We start from the raw sequence: 20,792 nt of genomic DNA on the forward strand, positions 1-20,792 counted from the left end.
CATATCCATGTCAGTTAGTAATTCCAATTCAACATTAGTGAACTTCAACATGGCATCCCATGACAATCCAGGTGCAGTGTAATATTGTGCCGGATCTAAGTCATATATCTCTAAACTTGTGGTGCGGAAGTTTTCAAAAATATCACATAGTAGCAATACATCCGACTTCAAATACAAATCAGAGTATTCCCCCAAATTCTGACACTCGAATATATTCCAAACATTTCTAGCCCTATCATGATCAGTTTCCGATATATGTTCACAATTGAGTGTGTCATAAAACTGATTTTTTCTCGGAAGTACTGGATAATTCAATTTGTCCATGTCATCAACAAAACTATATGGAAATACACCTTTCTGTCTCATCAAATTGAATTTCTCAATTTGTGGGAAATGTTTGTGCATCTCCAAACATTGATCGGAGATCAAGTTTGCACCCAACTTCTCCAAGGAATTAGTCATAAATTTATAACTATAGATAAATCTCATTTTGAGATAATTCTTCCTTACCACACCATCTTTATCGGTATAGCTGTGTGTAAAGAGATGCTGCGTGAAAGATAAATATTTCTCTTTAGTTTGCGGGATAACATCAACTTTCTCTTTATTCCTATACAATTCTTTTATGAATAAATGACAATCATAACCACTTAAATTATGAAAAATGATATGTATGAAATTTGGTATTTTGAAATTTAAATTGGATTTTGAGTGAGCGGCATGTGATCTTTTCTTTCCTGTGATATGACAATGATCTCTAACTTTGACTTCACCATCAATAAATGCTTTATTACATATACCACAAGTTCTGGCTGCAGCAAACTGTTCTTCTTCTTCGACAGTTTGTGTATCCATTGGTTTAGGGTATCTGAGATGATTTTCATGTATCTCATTCAAATCATCTTCAATGCTACTCACAAATTTCTGAGCAGCATCTACACTTCTATATGTAACAAATTTTGACAAATCATCATTATATGAACACTCTATCAAATAAGCAAATGAATATGGGGCATGTTTGAATGTTTTAATCGTGTATGAACTTTCAGGATTTGGCTCATTCACATTAATCGGTTTAAGCACTGATTCAAAATCAGCATACACTACAAATGGCACCCTCATCATTTGTCTCTCAAAGTTTTCAAACATTAGTTTATTTTCCGCAACCATTCTACCATATTTATTGATCTTTGAATTAGTAGTTGGTGTTGTGGTACTAATGTGATTACAATCATACATATTATGACGTAAAAGCAATATCTCATCAGAAAAATATATCAAACATCCGTCACAAAAATATTTTTTCTGTCTATGAGCTGATTGTTGATTAGAAACTAATCTTGAAAGATCTTTGATCCAACAATAGTGACCATTACCGGAGTCATCAGTTATGAGCAACAAATTGACATGTCTCCGGAGTCTTCTCTGTGAGTATCGCAATAGACCAATCACTTCATACTTCATTTTACCCTTCTCAAATGTACTCTCTAAACCGTGAACATTAATTGAAATATCATTCCTATCTTTGAATCTTTCAATACTCTTATTATTAACTTTAACCGGAAAATCCATACCTGTGACATCTAAAACAGTGGAAAATGTGGATATGACGTAAGTTCGGACACTCGACTATCTGCAGGATATAATGCTGATGTTATAGCCCAAGCAAAACAATATTGATCTTCATTACGAACATTCACAAAAGCTTTCTTCCATTGAATACATTGGGGCAGCTTCACATATGAACGTCCTTCCAGTGGACTGTATTTATTAATGTTGACCTCGAGAAACAATATTTTTTCACAAGTCCAACCTGAATTATAAAAAAAATATTACTATTCAATATTATTGAAATTTTAAAAAAATAAATACCTGAGTCACGTTCCTGGAATTCAGTCGTTTGAGCCACAATTACATCACGGAATCCATCGAAAACAGCATTCAAATCTGAAGATTGGTCCACTATTTTATTTTGGGAATTAAATGACTTCGTTTCCCTCGAATCTTGAGTCTGAAGAATATAATTCCCAAAAACTTCCATATTCACCTTGATGCTTTTATGGATCCTGATGGCCGATTCCAGTAATTCAATGACCTTCTGCCTAATCTCATTGAAAAATGACATGTAGTCATTGGCTACAATCGAACTCTCCACCCTGTATGTAGCAATGCGGCAATTGAATGCATTCGTTATAATTTGAACACCGTCAGACAATTGAACACATGCATTATTTTCATGACTCATGGTTCTTCGGTGAGAATTCACTTGGGTCATAGGAATTGTTACATTACAACAATTGCACGTATACATAGGTGTTGCATTATCCACTCTCACCCGTTTCACTGCAGGCCCTCCTTGGCAACTCTGGAGCTGATGCCGACGAAGATTATTACTACGAGTGAAAGATTTATCACAGTCACAGGAATACATTTTATATAATAGTTCTCACTAACTCACTTGATGTGAACTGACATAGCCAACACTCGTCCGCTTCTTAAATACACTCTGATAGGACCCGTCAAGACGTCATAGCCAACCCCACTTCTCAACTACATGCGCCAAGATTACCTCCCAACTGAATGCGATAACAGATGTCGATATACGAACAGGCAGTGGTCGTTGCGCTCTCGTAGAGGGTAGACGTTAGGCAGACGGTCCTCGGCTACCGTGGTGTCACCATCGATAGCGGGGCTAGAGCGATGCGTTACGTCACAACCTTCATCGCTTCGGGAGAGGTGAGGGCAGACCGATGAATAAGCATTACTCAGCCACACGTCGTGGAGTGAACATGTAGCTCTCTAGCCGTTGAACGGTTATTGCTGTGACGTCACTCCACTACTAACTTGGTACCCTCACACCGATGGAGCATTTATTACTTGGAGGATCTTCGAAGTATGCAGACATATGTTTGTACATAGACAAACAAGCACATGATGAAACCCTGTACCGTACATTCTCTTACACACACACACACTTACACAAACAAAATCTCATATGAAAAAAAAAATCTGAACGATCCATGCACCAGACACTTCAAGGTCACAACGCCTTGACTTCACTGCACAACAAAAAAAGCAAATAACACGTCATATTGGTGGGGGGAGGATTAGAACCGGGAAAACATTTCTGAACGATCCATACATCACACCCTTCAAGGTCACATCACCTTGACTTCACCAAACAACAACCAATAAAAAAGCAATTAATACGTCATAGTGGTGGGGGGAGGCCGAGAATCAGCTGTAAACATCTACTCAAATCATTTTATATAGTAGACAATGGAAGTCCGAACTTGTGAAAAGTCGTACAAAATATAATAAAAAAGTGTGTACCCATAAAAAATGCCCTAAGTACCCTACCTGGTATTCAGAAGACCTGATTCGTAAACTGAAAGTGAAAAATCACTACCCGAAAATGTATAGACATCATAAACTACTTTTTTATCGTGAAAAGTTCAGAGAGATTAGGCATTCAGTTAAACGCGATATAGATATTTCATATAAACGTTTCATTGCGAACTCCGAACAAAACATGAGTAGAGTAGCTAAGAGATTATGGGGCAAATGGCAATACCGCCTTATGGGAAATACCATGAATATTACTGGAGTTTTTTTTCCCAACACAGTTTTATCTTCCTCTTGAAGATGTTCGCTTGGTGATCGAAACACGTGTCTAGGTGAAAAAATAACGATTTGGTGTTGGGAAAAAACTCCAGTAATATTCATTACTACACCAAAGGTTCCAAACATTACATCATAAGGAAATACCATGTTTATTTGGAGAAAAAAGCCAAGCTCCGTTTTGCAAATTTTTGTCCTAACATGGGAATCTCCATAAGACAGTGTTGCCAGATTTGCCCAAATCCACAAGATTTCATACACCATTCAGATGTCACACGATCCACTGTAATGAAAATAAAAATAAAATGACTCTGCGCGCTCGACCCAATACTATCTTGCATTAAAGATGAAATTCAGTCATTGCCACCCTCGTATGGGTTGAATAATTTTCCAAACTACCTGTTTCATAATAAAAAGTAGGGTCTATGTGTGTGAACGGCCGGGAGCCGTGATATTGTAATCGATTTAAGACAGGTGTTGAAGTAGTGTGAAGTGAGAAGATTGAATAACGTGCATTTGATAAACAATATTGTAACATCTTGAGACGAATTGTAATTTGAAACATAGGTGTTGGAGTAGTATGAACTGAAGAGAGTAAATAACGTGCATTTGTATAGGTAATATAGTCGAATCTCGTGAAGTATCAATCTAAAAATTATCAACTTGAGCTGTGCCAAGGTATGGTTAGGGTGAATTGGATAAATATAACAATTGACAGTAACTCTCCCTATTATAGCAAAATTCGACTCCATATTTTCGCTTTGAAACCTCATTGAACTATTGAGACAGCGTCGGAATGCAAAGTTAAAGGTTATAAAATAATTAGAGATGAGTATTGAGAAAAGTTCATTGCAAGTATTCAAATGATTCAACATGAAGCACAAGTGATAAGAAATAGGAGTTCAGAGAGTGAATTCTGGTTGTTTGTAACTATCCAATGGAATTTAAGATCTGAATCTTGTGCAATGTTGTAATCATTGTGACGAATAAAAGAACAGTTATTATTCAGGTCTATTTTATGTAGGGAAAAAACTGAAGAAATTGAAATTGAATTACAGAAAACATATTCAGAAAAGAAATATTTTAGGATTGAGAAAATCTTTGGGTTTGGTTAGAATTTAAAAATTGTCGGAAGAGACAATTGCTTCGAAGAGCTGATTTTCATAGTTTGTACCTGTATTTCTTGGTTACGTATAACAAAAAAACTTGTCGATTTTGATATTGCACGTAGGTTTCGCATTCCGTTACGACCTTCACAGCATATGACATCGGCGTAACTATAACTGAAACTGTTATTAATATAAATGATATTAGATAGAATATCTGTTGTAAAATATGACGTGTCATATACATTCATGTATCAAAAATGATTAATAAAATTTGACTTTAACTTCTCCGCCGATGTCATGCTAGACGGAAATTTGTAGACATGTAGTGTCATCACTTGACATCTTACAGGATAAACAGACTGATATTTCTCACACATATGCATGCCCTACATGAACTTCCGCATGCTTAAAAACGATGTAATGATTGAAAATATCACACTACGTTTTTCTTTTCGGAACATAATTTATTACAAATCTGAAGTCATATAGTAGATGATATTGATATGATTTCAACTGAAAAGCAGATTGGTTTGAGCTTGAAACTGAACGTGAGTTCATTCACTGCCAAAGTTATGCTATATGGAGATTTGCGGAGTTTCCGAAAGAGATGACAAGGGTCAACACATGCCATTTTGCAGTAGAATAGATTGATATTCCTCACACATGCATATGCTCGCCTAACAAGAACTTTCACGTATTGCAATACAATCTAATCATTTGAAATTCAACACTATATTGCAATATCTGACGGTGGAGTGTGGTTTAACTATGAAAATGAATACAGAGTTCATTCTTTGCGAACACCATGCTAGACGGGGTTTGGAAGTTCTCCAAAACAATGCATACAGTCACAACCCACCATTTCACAGCGAAAAAGACACATATTTTTTACACCTAAATATATTCTCGATATGAACTTTTACATGTTGCAATACACATGTTTCAATTTGAAATGTATTACTATATTGTTATCCAAGATTTAAGCCAATATACCATATGAGGTAAGTGTGTATTCAACTGAAAATGAGGTATTTCCACACTTCGATCTGACAACTGATTAATTGTGATCTTCAAGTTGAATACGAGGTCATTTTCTGTCGATGTCCTCCTATAGGGATCTGTGAGCCCCCCTCCCTCAAATATTACATAATGCACACATTTTTTCGCACATTAACACGCATGCTTCACACCAACTAGCATTCAATTCCAATACATGAGTTGGATTCGACCTAATATCGATACTTACGATCAGTGTAGGCTAAAGAAGGCGAACACAAGTATTTCAAAGAATTTTTCAGTTCAATTCATTCAATATGAAGTTTTCACATATTGATTTCTCTATTCTTTCAATCAGTATAATTTTTACGTGCTGCTTGATAAAGATATAATGCAACTTGTCGCTATCGAATTGGGTATTGTAATAGCGCGATAAACAATGTTTTCCACATTTTCACTGTTGTTTCTGTAAATATAGTGTTTCAGACTAATATATTTAACATCATAGAAATTCATTTTTCTGACATACTATGATTCCATAAGACATGTGTCTCTATAGCAGATTTTATTCATATTCATATTTGATTACATTACTTCTAAAGCAAAGCTTTTCCCGCTAGGTAGTGCTGTTTCTAATTTACTGTTCGCTGTTCGAAGAATATTTCCCGGCTATATATATAAGCGCATCACTTCGGTCGATCAGTTACACGAGTCACATGACATTTCTATAGTAAGCTACTATTATCATCACATTGAGTCAGTCCACATGATAGGTCGTCAGAGAGCGAAAGTATTTGAGGTTATAGTGAAGTGAAAACGAAGTGTATGCACAGAGAAGACAAACAACTCGTGTTAGTTGATTCTCAGCGAAGTGCAGAAGTGCTGTCGTCAAATTTCTCCAGTGAGACCAGACAGGTGAGTTGCGATTCTACCATTTACATCGGTGCGCGAACTGTTCATCGCGGCGAAAGTTTCAATACCAAAATAGATATGGTCAGTATGGAGGAACTGGCGAACATGAATCTGGCCTATAGTAGGGCAGATATCGTTAAGATCTACGAGCTAGTCGAAAAAGGACTAGAATCTAAAGAAGAATCTGAAGAAGAGGTGAGGAAACCCACGACGACCAAAAGGCAGCCGAAAGAAGACTCCCCGGTGCAGCCACAAAACAAGCGATACAACAGGATACGAGCTGAGTCAAACTCTGAATTGGAAAATACCTCCGACGATGACAACGACAGAGAGAAAATGGCGATTGACACACCGCCAAATCCTGCACACGAAGAGGCAAGCGCGAATTCTGAGCAAGAGCCAGAAAGCGCACCCGCAGAGGAGGCTAGACCAGGTACCTCAACTCAGGTACCCGAAGAGGTAAAAGAACTAATTGTACCTGTACCACCCCCAAGAGAGGTTAACAGGCCTCAGAGCGATGACAACGAGTTACCTGCAAACACACAGGTAACTCAGAGAACGGCGAACCCCCCGGTTATCACAATCAGACAGAAAGATAGCTGGACTCGGTTCAGAATCCAGGCAAACCGTGAAAAAATCGGTTTCACCAAGGCCATCAACACGGTTGATGGTATCAAACTTCAGCCAACAGGAATTCCTCACAATAGGAAAATTATGGCCCTACTAGAGAGAATGAAAATCCCTCACTATACGTACAGTATGGCGGAGGAAAAACCACTAAGAGTGATCTTCCGCGGAGTCCCAGAATTCCTGGACATCAAAGATATTAAAGCAGAGCTTTACGCGAGAAGTTTCGACATCCTGGCTATATCCAGGATGAAAAAAGCGGACAGCAAAGAGATGCCGTTGGTCCTTGTTTTGGTTCCTAAAACACAAGGACATACATACAACGTAGGAGATATCCTCTACATAAGAGTCCGAGCAGAGACTCAGCGACCAAGAACTACGGTAGGCCAGTGCTTTTGTTGCCAGAGATTCGGTCACACACAGCGGAACTGTAAGGCAATTCCGATCTGTGTAAAATGCGCCAGATATCACTTAACGTCCGAGTGCAAGCGAGACAAGCAGTTGCCTGCGAAGTGCAACAACTGTAAAGGAGCACACCCCGCCAGCTATCGAGGTTGTCCTGCATTCCCCAGAAAACAGGACATGAGAAGGAACTCAGGCCCAGCACCCCACCGGCGACAGACTGTATCCGCAAGGCAACCTGTCGGCCCCCAGAGGCAGCCAATACCAGCCCCAAGAAGGCCCATCGGGGCCAACGCGACCAGGAGCGGCGTCTCCCATGCAAATGCAGCTCAAGGCACAAACAGCCGTCAGCAAAGAGGTAATGTGAACGCAGTCGAAGACCTAGTTACGGCACTAGATCAGCTAAAAAATCTGATGACACAGTTTCCCGCGCTACATATGATGTTCGTGGCAATCCCCCCCGCAGCCAACAGGAACTAAATAGCTAGACGCCATATAGTCCCAGAATCCCTGAAGATTGTCACCTGGAACGCCAACGGACTACTCAGGAAGAAACTCGAAGTAGAGAACTTCCTGACAGAAAACGACGTGGATATCATGCTCCTGCAAGAGACACATTTGCTAGGAAACACGATATCGATTCCGAACTATGTCTTTTATAAAAAAGACAGAGTCGGTAGACGCGGAGGTGGAGTGGCCATTCTCATAAAAAGATCGATTAGACACGCTCAAATTGGTCTTGACGAGGATGTGCTAAATCGTTTAGAAGATATAGGTATCGAAGTAAACCTTCAAAGATGGTCACACCGAATTATAACGGTATACAATCCCCCGAACAACCGAATACAGCCGGAAGCACTCAGTGCTCTCCTGCTAGAAACAGACACCGCGACGATAGCTGCAGGAGATTTCAAAGCAAAACACACGCAGTGGAGCAGAACTACAAATATGAATGGCCGAGCGCTTTACGCTCACGCCGACGAACACGGTTATCAGATTTTGGGACCGCCGTTGCCTACCCACTACCAACTGCCGCACAGACCTGATGTTCTTGACATAGCAGCTGTCAGGAACACGACTGTCAACTGGGATATATATGTGACCTCTGAGCTAGACTCAGATTACAACCCAGTGACACTGATTCTAGGGGAAGGCTCCCCAATAGAAAACAATAGCGAAGGAATCAGGACCAACTGGGAAGCTCTCAAATCGTATTTGGAAGCAATCCCCGCCATAGAACGACCTTCGGAAACCTCCGAAGCCTTAGATGCTACGGTAACACGGTTTGAGGAAAACATCAGAAATGCACTCGCAGCGGTTACCACGACGTACGTAAAACCAAGGAAATCATACAACGAATTTCCTCGACGGATCAAAACTCTAATTAGAGAAAGAAACCGTCTCAGAAGAAGATACCACAGGACTCTATTTCCAGGAGATAGAGCCAATGCGAATGCGTAAGCCAGTGAAGTATAACGCGCCATTCTAGACTTCAGGAATGAATGCTGGCAAGAATGCCTTTTGGGACTCGAGCCCGGAGATAACTAACTCTCTTTGGCGATTAGTTAAGAGCAGAAAAAACAAAAGAGAAGCTCCGATGCCTATACACGGCCAACGAGGTGTCTGTTTCACAACGGAAGACAAAGCCTTAGCCTTCGCGGATACTATCGAAAGTCAATTTAGGCTTAACATAGACCCAAACGATGATATCGATAGAGATATACGAATCGAGGAAGCAGTGGAAGAAACAATGTTACTCAATGACGAAGACGTCATCAGACCAGTATCAGAAGAAGAACTGGACGGAATGCTCAAAAACATTATTAACAGCTCGCTGAATCTCAGATACTTCCCTAAGAGCTGAAAGCACGCTGTAACGTAATATTTTTTTTTCTTATTACTTATTTATTCAATCATTAGTTCATATGTGGGGTATTTTAGATATAAATAGGATAGGGTTATTTGCTCACACCTAGCTTTTAGACAGCGAGAGGGGGGTGAGTTATAAAAATGAATTACGTTCCAAGGGCGCCAACAGATTTACTATTAACCCTATATAATGTGATAGCAAGCAGATCCAAATCTATAAATTATCCACGATACAATAATGCCCCAATAAAACTCAAAATTTGGCAAATGGATATATTGACATATTTCTACACAGGATTTGGCAATGTGCATGGAAACCCGTAACTAATAAATAATAGCCAACCACGGAGGGCGGTCGTGCACGACAGAGAAAACTGGACAGGATGTTTGGGAAAATATATATATTTATATATATATATATATATATATATATATATATATATATATATATATATATATATATATATATATTCGGCACCACTACTGCACTTCTCCATCAAGGCAGAGGATGAAATCCCATGCTCATTTCCTTGTCCCCAAATAACTGTTCATATAATATCGGGTTTTTTTTCCTGGGTGATACACCAATTCATAAAAAAAAACGCCTGAAATTAAATTTTCTCGTATTATGGGATATATTGTGGTCCTGTGATGACACAAGGAAGAATACTTGAAAACTCACCTCCGATTATCGAACCCTAATAATTCGAAGACGTTTTCATATACAGTTGGAAAAAAACTGATATAAATACCCTCCGAAGAGATAAGAAAACGGAATTCTCAACCTCCCAAATCAGCACTATTACGAATCCGTTTCTGTGAACATGTGATTTACAACCGCTTATAGCGTTTACGAAAATCCTTAATTTAAATTCACAGTTCGAGTATCATTGTCAATTTCCAACTGAAAATGATTAAGATACCTTGGTCAAGAACCAACAAAGTTTCTAATTTTTCCGTTAGTGGCAGCAGCTATCGGGTGGTTGTTTATGATCTCGATATGAGATTAGTAGATGGGCAAGCGACAATAAATAGGTACCTTTTACGCATAACGTAACAATTTACTGTCTTGTATTTGTAGGCGAATGTTTTCTCGTTATCGAACAATTGCCTCACCCTAAAGTAGGTAGGTAGATTTCTGACCCTTGCCACATGTTGAGTATTAGATATTTGAAGTGGTGTTAATAGTAACATTTTGTGTGATTCAAACATAGTAAAATAACCTACAGTCCACGAAGGTTGTATTGTAATCATCTAAGAAAGTGAACAATAAATACAGACAGCAAACACTGGAGTTTTTCTTGGTTAGAATAATTGGAGTTTGAATTCAAGGGGATAAACCCCAATATAGTAGTCCATACGAGCCTGGATATATATTTGGAGATTGAAATATATTGGAGAACAGTTTATCAGCTTTTCAAATGCAATTGTTTGCTGTCGATCGGTATTGAACTATTTTAAGTGGAGAATTAATTGGAAGGTAAAAAGTACGGACTTACGTGAAACATGTAGTGCATCTCTGTGGAAGTCATTGGAATGGAGTCGAGTCATAGAATGCGGTATCGAGTGTGAATACGATACCTGGTGAAGCATAGCCGCCGGGAAACAGTGGCGGAGATAACAATTTATACTGAATTTGTGAGTCGTTCAATTCTTTCCTTATTCCTGTTCATTTCGTTTCTGTGTCAATTTGGGTGATTAAATTCAATTAGTAAATCATGTTAGAAAATCAATTAAAAGTTCCTAATCTCAAAAGAGGTATTGTTAAGGGAAAATTAACATATTTCATTAAGTTTCTGGGGGATTTGGCTCAAAACCAAAACTCAATTAATGATGATTCGATAGTGGAACTAGATTCACGATTAGAAAGAGCTTTTTGTTTGCTTGACGAATTCGAGCAAATCCAAAATGAGATAGATCTAGTTGTTACTGATGAGGATTATTGGAGTGAAGCTGAGAGTAGAATAAATTTTGAAGATATGTTTTATAAAAACATTGCGAGAGGAAAAAAATTCTGGCTGGTTTCACGAAAAGCACAAACAATTTTGATGTTACAAGTGTGCCTAATGAATGGGTATGGTATCTCTTACTGCAAGACCTAGGTTACCATCGATTCCGATACCTTCTTATAGTGGTGATTTGAAAAACTGGTTAGAGTTTAGAGATACATTTGAATCTCTGGTACACAGTAATTCTTCCATATCAAATATTGAGAAATTCCATTTTCTGAAAGGTGCTCTTCAAGGAGAAGCACAAAAGGTGTGTGAAATGGTGAATGTTTCAGCGGAAAATTATGAAGTGGTTTGGAAACTATTGGGAGAAAGATATAATAATACGCCGATGTTGGTCAACTTTCATTTGAAATCTTTGGTGAAATTCCAGAAAATTCATGAAGAATCTGCATTAAACTTACGAAATATGCATGATACTATAACACAAACATTATTCATGGGTCAGACTTATAAGTTTGCTAGGTTCCATGGCCAAGATCGCGGAGAGAGTAGTCCTGCAAAGGTTGGACGAGGAAATCGAAGACAGACAACTCCTACCGGACGAGCAGTTCGGCTTCAGGAGAGACCATTCCTGCGAACTACAAGCCCTAAGACTGGTTGAAAACTCAATACAAGAGATGAATAGGAAAAGACACGTTCAAATACTATTGTTAGACATCTCGAAGGCCTTCGACCGCGTCTGGCACGAAGGTCTTCTACACAAAATGATTAATTTCAACCTACCACTGGGACTAGTCAACTGGATAGGGTCCTACCTGAAGGACTGAACTTTTTGGTTGAAGCTTAACAACATACGCTCGCCGGTAAGACAAATAGAAGTTGGAGTGCCTCAGTGGTCAATGAGTGCAATATAAACTATCAAGATGATCAAACAATTCCCATCGTGTTTCATAACTTGTCAGGGTATGATGCATATTTTATTATGAGAAATATTGCATTGGATCTCAATGGAAGTGTCCGATAACAAAGGAAAAGTATATCTCCTTCACTAAGAGTATTTCAGGTAGCAATATCCACTTCAGATTTATTGACTCATTCAGATTCATGAGTTCTTCGCTGAATACGTTAGTATCATATCTGTCAGATTTTCCAAATATCATATCATAGTTCTCCAAGCTCTCGAATGATCAACAGCAGATTTTGACAAAAAAAAAGGTGTAATGCCGTATGACTACTATATCGATTCTTTCGAAAAATTCAATGAAGATTGTTTACCCTTATCGAAACCTTTTACAACAAATTGGAGGATAAAACGTGTCTAAGGAGATCTTACTCATGTGCCAAGTTGCTATGAGCTACTTTCAAGATAAACACATTGGGGGAATATACGGATCTTTATTTGAAGACGGATGTTATGCTTCTGGCTGATGTCTTTGAGCAGTTCCGCTCAAGTTGTCACAAAACTTACGGTATGGATCCTGCCCATTATTTCACTCTGCCTGACTATACATGGGTTGCTATGTTATTCAAAACGAAACAGCAACTTTAACTTCTCACCGATGTAGATCAGCTGCTGTTTTTCGAAAACGGAACAAGAGGTGAATTGAGTCAAGTTTGCTCCAAGCGAAGAGTCACAGCTAATAACAAATACATGGATGACAATGATGATAAAGCCAAAGCTGACTCATAGCTAATGTACTTTGATGTTAATAATCAATATGGTTGGGCAATGTCTCAATATCTACCATACGGCGGGTTTGAGTGGATGGACACCAACATTGATATCACAAATGTGCATGATGATGCCTCAGAAGGTTATATACTAGAAGTTGATCTGGACTATCCAAACAACCTTCACGATATGCATTAGGATTTACCATTCATGTGGATCCTAAGACAAAAAATTCTCGAGTCGAAAGTACATCGGATGTGAAACAATTCAAATTGAAGGCTACTCTCCAGTCGAAGAAAAAGTATGTGATTCATTACAAAAATCTCAAGCAGGCGTTAAAACATGGTCTCATTTTGAGGAAGATTCATCGTGTTGTAAAGTTCAAGCAGTCTACATGGTTGAAGCCCTACATAGACTTGAACACACGTTTGCGAACTGCTGCCTCGAATGATTTTGAGAAGAACCTATTCAAACTAATGAACAATGCCGTATTAAGTATGTACTACTATATTCAAAACTCAATTTTTTCTCATATATATAAATATTTGTTTCAGGAAAAACTATGGAAAATCTGAGAAAGCACTCTGATGTTTGCCTTGTAACGAGTTGGGATGAACAATATGGTGCCGAAGCCAGAATCTACAATCCTCGGTCTAAGAGTTTGACTGACTTCGATGAAAACTTGGCGGCCATTGAATTTGGAAAATTCGAAATATTCTTCAACAAACCGATATATGTTGGAATGGTAGTACCCCAGATAGCACAGGACGTTTTAAAGACGTCCATTACATGTCCATTTAACGTCTGAATGTCCAGGACCAAGTCTGGACGTTTTAAGTATGTCCAGTTTAGTAAGTCCTCGGGACGTCCAGAAATATATGTCTGTAGAACGTCCATTCTACGTACTTTTTTATATTTCCATTGGACTCAACCTTTGAATTGTATTATTTAATGAGAAACATAAAAAAATCAGGATATAATGAAATGATTATAAAAGACGGCGTATATGTTCATCACACAAAAAACGTCTCATTCAGTAAGACGTTGATGTTTCAACTTTATTTTAAATCATCAATATATTAAACAGTAGAATATTTGAAGGTAATGCCAACTCTGTGTGTGTGTGAAGTTATCCAACATAGGATCAAGGTCATATGCGAAAGAACAATTTCAAACATATTGATATCTCGAGAATGGAGTTTAAGGAATTAATGCAATTAGGGTTGGCCAATAATTAACGCATTTCTAACTCAATTTGCATGCAACCGTTTAAAATGACAATTTTAAACTTCCCGCCATCAAAGTCACCGATCACAGAATGCGTCTTGTTGCATTTTACTGTCGGCTGTACGGAAATCTGGTCGAGTTTGATTATTACATTCTTCACCTTTGGTTGCATCGCTTTTTGATATTTTAATTTATTCAATGTCGACATTTTCTGAAAGTAATGACAAAAAAAAAGGTAAGTAATGCATTTCAGATCACTGAACTGTCCATTAATCAATGACTAAAACCGATTGAACTAAAACTATTAGTTCAGTTTTAGATCATATATAGCGAATGTTTGCGAGGAATAATAATATAGCGTAGCGTAACCTACATGATCTAATAGTTGTGAGTTGTTGGTTCAGTACCTGTGGTTCTGTGTTGTTGTGTGTGACGCGTGACTGTCATTGTCAAATTGTCATTCGTGTTATCTGTTATCGTGTTACTCGTACCTCGTATTCGAATTGTTTATTGTTTCAGTGGTTGTGTTTGCATTTTATCATTTTCTTACCGAATACTAAAAAGGTTGGTAAATTCATATAATGTATAGGTCAAACTTGAACAAACATTATATGCGTGCTAAACGCCATTCGCGATCAGTTCCCTATTCACTCATCCCGCCGTCCGCAGTTTCAACATGTGAACAAACAGTCGAATGTGTTGAAGGCACTAGTTTTCTGTATGATGAAGTGAAGGAAAATGCAGCTCTATGTAGCTCTGGTTATTCATCCTCTAGTGATTCAAAGATTGAGAATATACCAGAGAGTACGTCTTGTTCTGCTCATTCCCAACAAAATATCCTTTCTTGTGGTACAAACGAAAACTCAAGGAATATAGCATTCCCAAATGTTAATTCCAATATTAATAATTCTAATAACAACCCAATAGAAAACAGATTGAGTCTTCATTCAAAATTGGCTGTGTGGGCTCTACAGCATAATATAGCACATACTGCTATAAATGACTTATTAATTATAATGAAGCAATGTAATCCTGAATTGCCTTCAGATGCCAGAACTCTGTTGGGAACATGTCGAAACATTGAATTGAAATCTGTTGATTCTGGCAAATATTATCATTTCGGATTGAAAACTTGCATTGAAAATCTTGTGATTCAGTCTTCCTACTTGAAACATACAAAGGCACTAGAAATCATTCTCAATATTGATGGACTGCCTTTATCAAAGAGCTCCAGCAGTCAAGTGTACCCTATATTATGTAGGTTATCTAAAAATAAAACTGTCGATATGATTGGCATATACCATGGTTATGAAAAACCCAAAGATGCCAACTGTTTTTTGGAGGAATTTGTAGATGAGGCAAATGAGATTATCTCTAATGGTATATATATAAACGGTCAGTTTTGCACGGTTAAAATTAAGTCCTTCATTTGTGATGCGCCAGCCAAATCATTTATTAAATATACTAAAGGACATACTGGATATTTTTCATGTACAAAATGCCATGTTGAGGGTGATTTTCTTGATGGTAGAGTATATTTTCCCGAAATAAAAAACCTCCAGTTGAGAACTGATGAAGGGTTTCGTACTAAGGTACAAATAGAGCATCATACTGGCACTTCAATAATTGAAAATATCCCAAATTTCAGTATGGTTGATGGTTTTCCATTGGATTATATGCACCTCATCTGTCTTGGGGTTGTTAAAAAACTAATCTTGTCCTTGTGGTGCTGCGGAAAGCCATCTACCAAAATTTCTTCTAGTGATGTTGCTAATATATCTGAGTCATTGACAAACATTTCTAAATATATGCCTCTAGAGTTCAATAGAAAACCAAGAGGTTTAGGAGAGGTAAAAAGATGGAAGGCAACAGAATTTCGGCAATTTCTTTTTTACACGGGACCAGTAGTATTAAAAAACGTACTCAACAGAGACAAGTATTTGAATTTTATCACATTGCATGTTGCCATGACAATTTTATCAAATCCAAATTGTATTAATTCCATTGATTATGCTGAATCACTTCTTGTATATTTTGTAGAAACATTTAAAATTTTATATGGTAGACAAAATATGTCACATAACATACATAATTTATTGCATCTTGTAAATGATGTAAGAAAACATGGAATTGTTGATGATTTTAGTGCATTTCCATTTGAAAACTTCTTGCAATCAATCTTGAAATCCCTTAGAAAAAGTGATAAACCTCTCTCGCAAATAATAAAGAGAAAAAGCGAGAAGCAAACATTAACAAGGGAAAGTGAAAATGTTGCAAACAATTATCCTATTTTCTCAGTTAATCATTCAGATGGGCCGACATTAAATATGAATGTTCAAAATCAATTTAGAAAAGTCAATTTTGAGAGTTTTGTTCTTCATAATGCTTTTCCAGACAACTGTTGTTCTCTTAAAAATGGAGATATTATTGATATAAAAAATATTGTAATGTATCAAAATGAATATAAAATAATTGGAAATCAATATTTATTGCTCAGAAATTTGTATGAGCAACCTTGTAACTCATCAGAATTAGGAATTTTCTTGACTAATTCAGATATTGGTCCACTCAAAATGTTTAATGTAAGTGATATTGATCGAAAGTGTATCAAACTTAAAAGTCAAAATGACATTATAATTTTTCCCTTGCTCCATATTATAAGTTGAACTTTTTTATGTCAGCAATAATAAAACTGTAATTTTTTATGAATTATAATGTACAATAAAACTATATAGCATAGTCATCATATATAAGTAGTAGGTATATATATATAGGTATTACAGTAAGAATCATTATTATTTCAGAGTATGCATTAAAGTGAACTTTCAATTTCACATGTCCTTTTCTATTGCTATTATTATTGTTTTCTTGAAATTATTGTTTATAGTGCTTAGTTATTAAGATATGTCAGCAATGGCTGATAAAACTTGGACTGTGGTTCAATTTGAAGACAGTTCCGTTGAAGCTGTCCCAACGAATTGGATACAAGGCAATAATATCTGTCACTGGCCATCAATGGCTCACCCAAAATTGGTAACAGCTATTCGAAAAAGTGAGCCCTTAAACACATGCTGGCCAACACACAAAATAAAGGTTTTTCGAAATGCCACATTTGGTAAGTATAGAACATTTTTAAACTTTTTGCTGAGTATACATTTTATTTTCACTGAGGTGCATATAAAAAAATTACATTTTAGTATTGACTTCTTGATTTTATAGTTGATAGTGAAAATGTATAAAATTTAAAAAAATCGGAACTTATGTACTTCATTGAATCAAATTTAATTATAGGAACTTTAAAGTTTTGAAATGATGCAACACATCATCATGAAACACTCTACCACTACAATTGCCATTTCAGATGACTATATGAAAGCCAGACAAAAAGCAAGAACCGCTGAGGTTACAAGCGACTTAGCATCAGAATTGGAGTCTGAGACTAAAAGAAGGAGAATACAAAAAGTTATTTCTTCCAGTGAAGAGTCGATAGAAGAAAGTGTCTTGCCATCTCCTCCAAAAAGAAGAATTGGTGTGTTATTTTAGAACTATAAACACATAATGTTCAATAATATATTGTTTATTGCAGATAATGAAAGAGTTGCAGAGTCAAACACTAGAAATATAAATGGTGAGCTGAGTTTTGATTATGGACCATGAAAAACAATTTTCTGACATATATTTGAATATACCTTAATTTTTATTTGTAGAAGATCAGCAAGCAAGTACATCAGTTGAAGTTAAAGATAATGTGTTGGACTCATCAATAATTACTGAGGTTTATTCCTTCCATCCAAAGGAGTCAAACAGTACTCATAAGGATATACAAGATTATTGCTGCAAGGGATGCCAAGAGAACGGTTAGTATCCTATAAATGACCAAAATGTATTGTCCGAGATTAGCCAGTTATTTATTGACTGCTTAAATAGCTCAAAATATTGCAAAATTTAAGAGAATTTCATAATGTTTACCACAACATGCATTTTAATCTTGCATTGTTTCCAGCAAACAAATTGAAAACTGTCATTGAACAAAACCATCTTCTAAGGAGTTTGGCAACTGATATTCTATTAGAAGTTCGACAAACAAGAGAACTAGGAGACATGAATAAGAATGGAACACACTATGATGAATCATTATTCCTCAAATATAATTTGTGTTTTCCATTAAATTCTGAAGAAGACGTCCTTAAATTTGATGAGATTTTGAATGTTGATTCAAATTTCAATGGAGCTGTAAGTAAATTTATTTTAACAAATATTTTTATTTGTATTAATTCTTGTTTGTAATACATATGTCTACATGGTTTTCAAATATAAGTATTTTGAATACTACCTTACATTTAAATATTTCAACTGTTCTCCATTTGTATATTCAAAATTCTGCGGAAAAATTATATAAGATCACAATTTGAAATTTTTTATAAAGTGAACTAAAAAAATTAGAGAGGCAGTTCAAAATATGCCAGACCTTGGTAGATAGGTAATACATTATTCTCATTTCTGCATTTTTATCTCAAATTGCTTTCAATAATCAGTTAAATATTAATAAGTTAAAAAAACTCTTCAGGTGAATGAATTAGCAAAACTAGGGGGTACAAACAACTACAATATGGTGAAACGTATATTGACTTCACTGTTAACTAATGAAGAAGCAATGAAATATAGTTGGTTGGGACGAAAAGGAAAGAAGCCCTTCAATAACATGAAAATGACTCAACTTATCATAGGTGAGTATACTCATATATTATATAGACACCGCCTACATTAGATATCACATCACAAATATATATATATATATATATATATATATATATATATATATATATATATATATATATATATATATATATATATATATATATATTGATTGATGCAACTTATTTTCCTTTTCTTTTAGTATTTTAATATTAAAATTTACAAAAAGGATTTGAAGCTTTATATCTTTTATTAATTCTTTGCGAGCGCTTTCGACAGCTAGTCGTACTGTCATCTTCTTGGCTCTCCTCCTAGTAGGAGGAGAGCCAAGAAGCTGTCGAAAGCGCTCGCAAAGAATTAATAGGAGATATAAAGCTTCAAATCCTTTTTGTAAAAGCAATTTTAATTATTTTCAGGTTCAGTTGAGATGGCAAACATGGCCAAATCAAGACAAGAAACGGAGCTGTCAATTCAGTCATGGCTGAAAAGAGCGAAGGAGAGGATGGATGTAAAATCTAACAAAAAGTTTTAATCTAATATATCATTTATTTCATGTTATAATTTTCAATAGATATGTTTCAAATAAAAGATTTTGAAATGTTCAATATTTTCTTAATTTTCTCGAGGCAATCTGACCTAATAAATAATTTTTAGCCTACAGAAACGCATGACAGAAACAAATAGAACATTCTGTGAATATTTTTTTGAGCTTTTCATTATGTCCATGAAATGTTCTCAAATGGATGTCCTGAAGACAGTAGTGTAACAAAGAGACTTCTGGCGCAATGGGAGTGGGGGTAACCTATCAGCGTCATCGAAATCGACGCAGGATGGAACGAGTATAGTAGCGATTTTAGCGTGGAACTCCGCCCCTCGGCCCCCTTGGTACTCCACCTAACCTATCGGCCCCCTTGGTACTCCACCTAACCTATCAGCTCCCTCGGCCCCTTCAGTCACGTGATTTTAAATAAAAAAAGTTTATAGTTATGAGATTCGAACCTGGGTCGTCCGCGCCGTAGACATTGTCCTTAGCCTCTACACCATCGTAAGATATTGAAGTTAACTGCGAATGTTGGGTATTTATAGCGTTAGTTTTGTCAGGACCGAAATTGACTCATTCATTATACTTGACAGCATTATTTTTGATTTCCGTAGAATGTAATCGTCATTATCATATTGAAGATAGGAAAATATACTTAGATTTGGGAAAATAATTAATATTTCATGTAAAGATGTGTATGTGTGTGTAAGAGCGAGAGGCGCGTGTGACGTAATCGATGCAAAGAGAGATGGAGATTGAGGTTTTACCGGTTGCTAGTGCAAGCAGGTGTTGCCAGTTGTACAATAAATCAATGTTTATGGAGTAATGTAGCGTTGCCGGTTTGAAAATTAAGTTATAGAATACACAGAGTCATCTATGAGTCACTAGCTGAACTATCTATTGGTTGAAGAAGGACACTGTAAACACTAGACTCATAAGACTGCATCAGTCAAATGTTAATACATGCCAGCATGTCAGGTTCGGCGTTGCCAGTTGTACAATAAATCATTGATTACGGGGCAATGTAGCGTTGCCGGTTTTGGAATTAATCGTGAACTACTCGACGAAAATTGGAAGCGCGAAAGTGATATATTAATAATAATGAATCAGATTTAAGAAAAAACATTACAGATTAATGAGGCTGTATCGTTTCAAAGTGTGATCCCTCA

The 20,792-nt window shown here is 36.6% G+C and overlaps 1 protein-coding gene across 1 annotated transcript; it reads left to right on the plus strand.

Annotated features, from left to right (window-relative positions):
* The first annotated feature begins 14,825 nt into the window (after positions 1 to 14,825).
* LOC141480508 (uncharacterized) lies at positions 14,826 to 19,687 on the plus strand. Its single transcript, XM_074170555.1, has 8 exons — positions 14,826 to 14,951; positions 17,275 to 17,502; positions 17,749 to 17,916; positions 17,974 to 18,015; positions 18,095 to 18,244; positions 18,391 to 18,620; positions 18,955 to 19,114; positions 19,499 to 19,687. Exons 2-8 carry the CDS (start codon positions 17,292 to 17,294, stop codon positions 19,612 to 19,614), a joined length of 1,077 nt encoding a protein of 358 aa, XP_074026656.1. The 5' UTR covers positions 14,826 to 14,951; positions 17,275 to 17,291; the 3' UTR covers positions 19,615 to 19,687.
* The last annotated feature ends 1,105 nt before the right edge of the window (positions 19,688 to 20,792 follow it).

Source organism: Leptinotarsa decemlineata, unplaced genomic scaffold (assembly GCF_025532065.1).
Source record: "Leptinotarsa decemlineata unplaced genomic scaffold, Ldec_3_MD MMD2_P_RNA_scaffold_9, whole genome shotgun sequence".
Taxonomy (NCBI): domain Eukaryota; kingdom Metazoa; phylum Arthropoda; class Insecta; order Coleoptera; family Chrysomelidae; genus Leptinotarsa; species Leptinotarsa decemlineata.

Coding starts and splice junctions, on each gene's coding strand:
- LOC141480508 (XM_074170555.1), top strand. CDS start 17,292: ATGTCAGCAATGGCTGATAAAACTTGGACTGTGGTTCAATTTGAAGAC. Junction 17,917..17,973: donor TCCTCCAAAAAGAAGAATTG/GTGTGTTATTTT, acceptor TGTTTATTGCAG/ATAATGAAAGAGTTGCAGAG. Junction 19,115..19,498: donor AATGACTCAACTTATCATAG/GTGAGTATACTC, acceptor AATTATTTTCAG/GTTCAGTTGAGATGGCAAAC.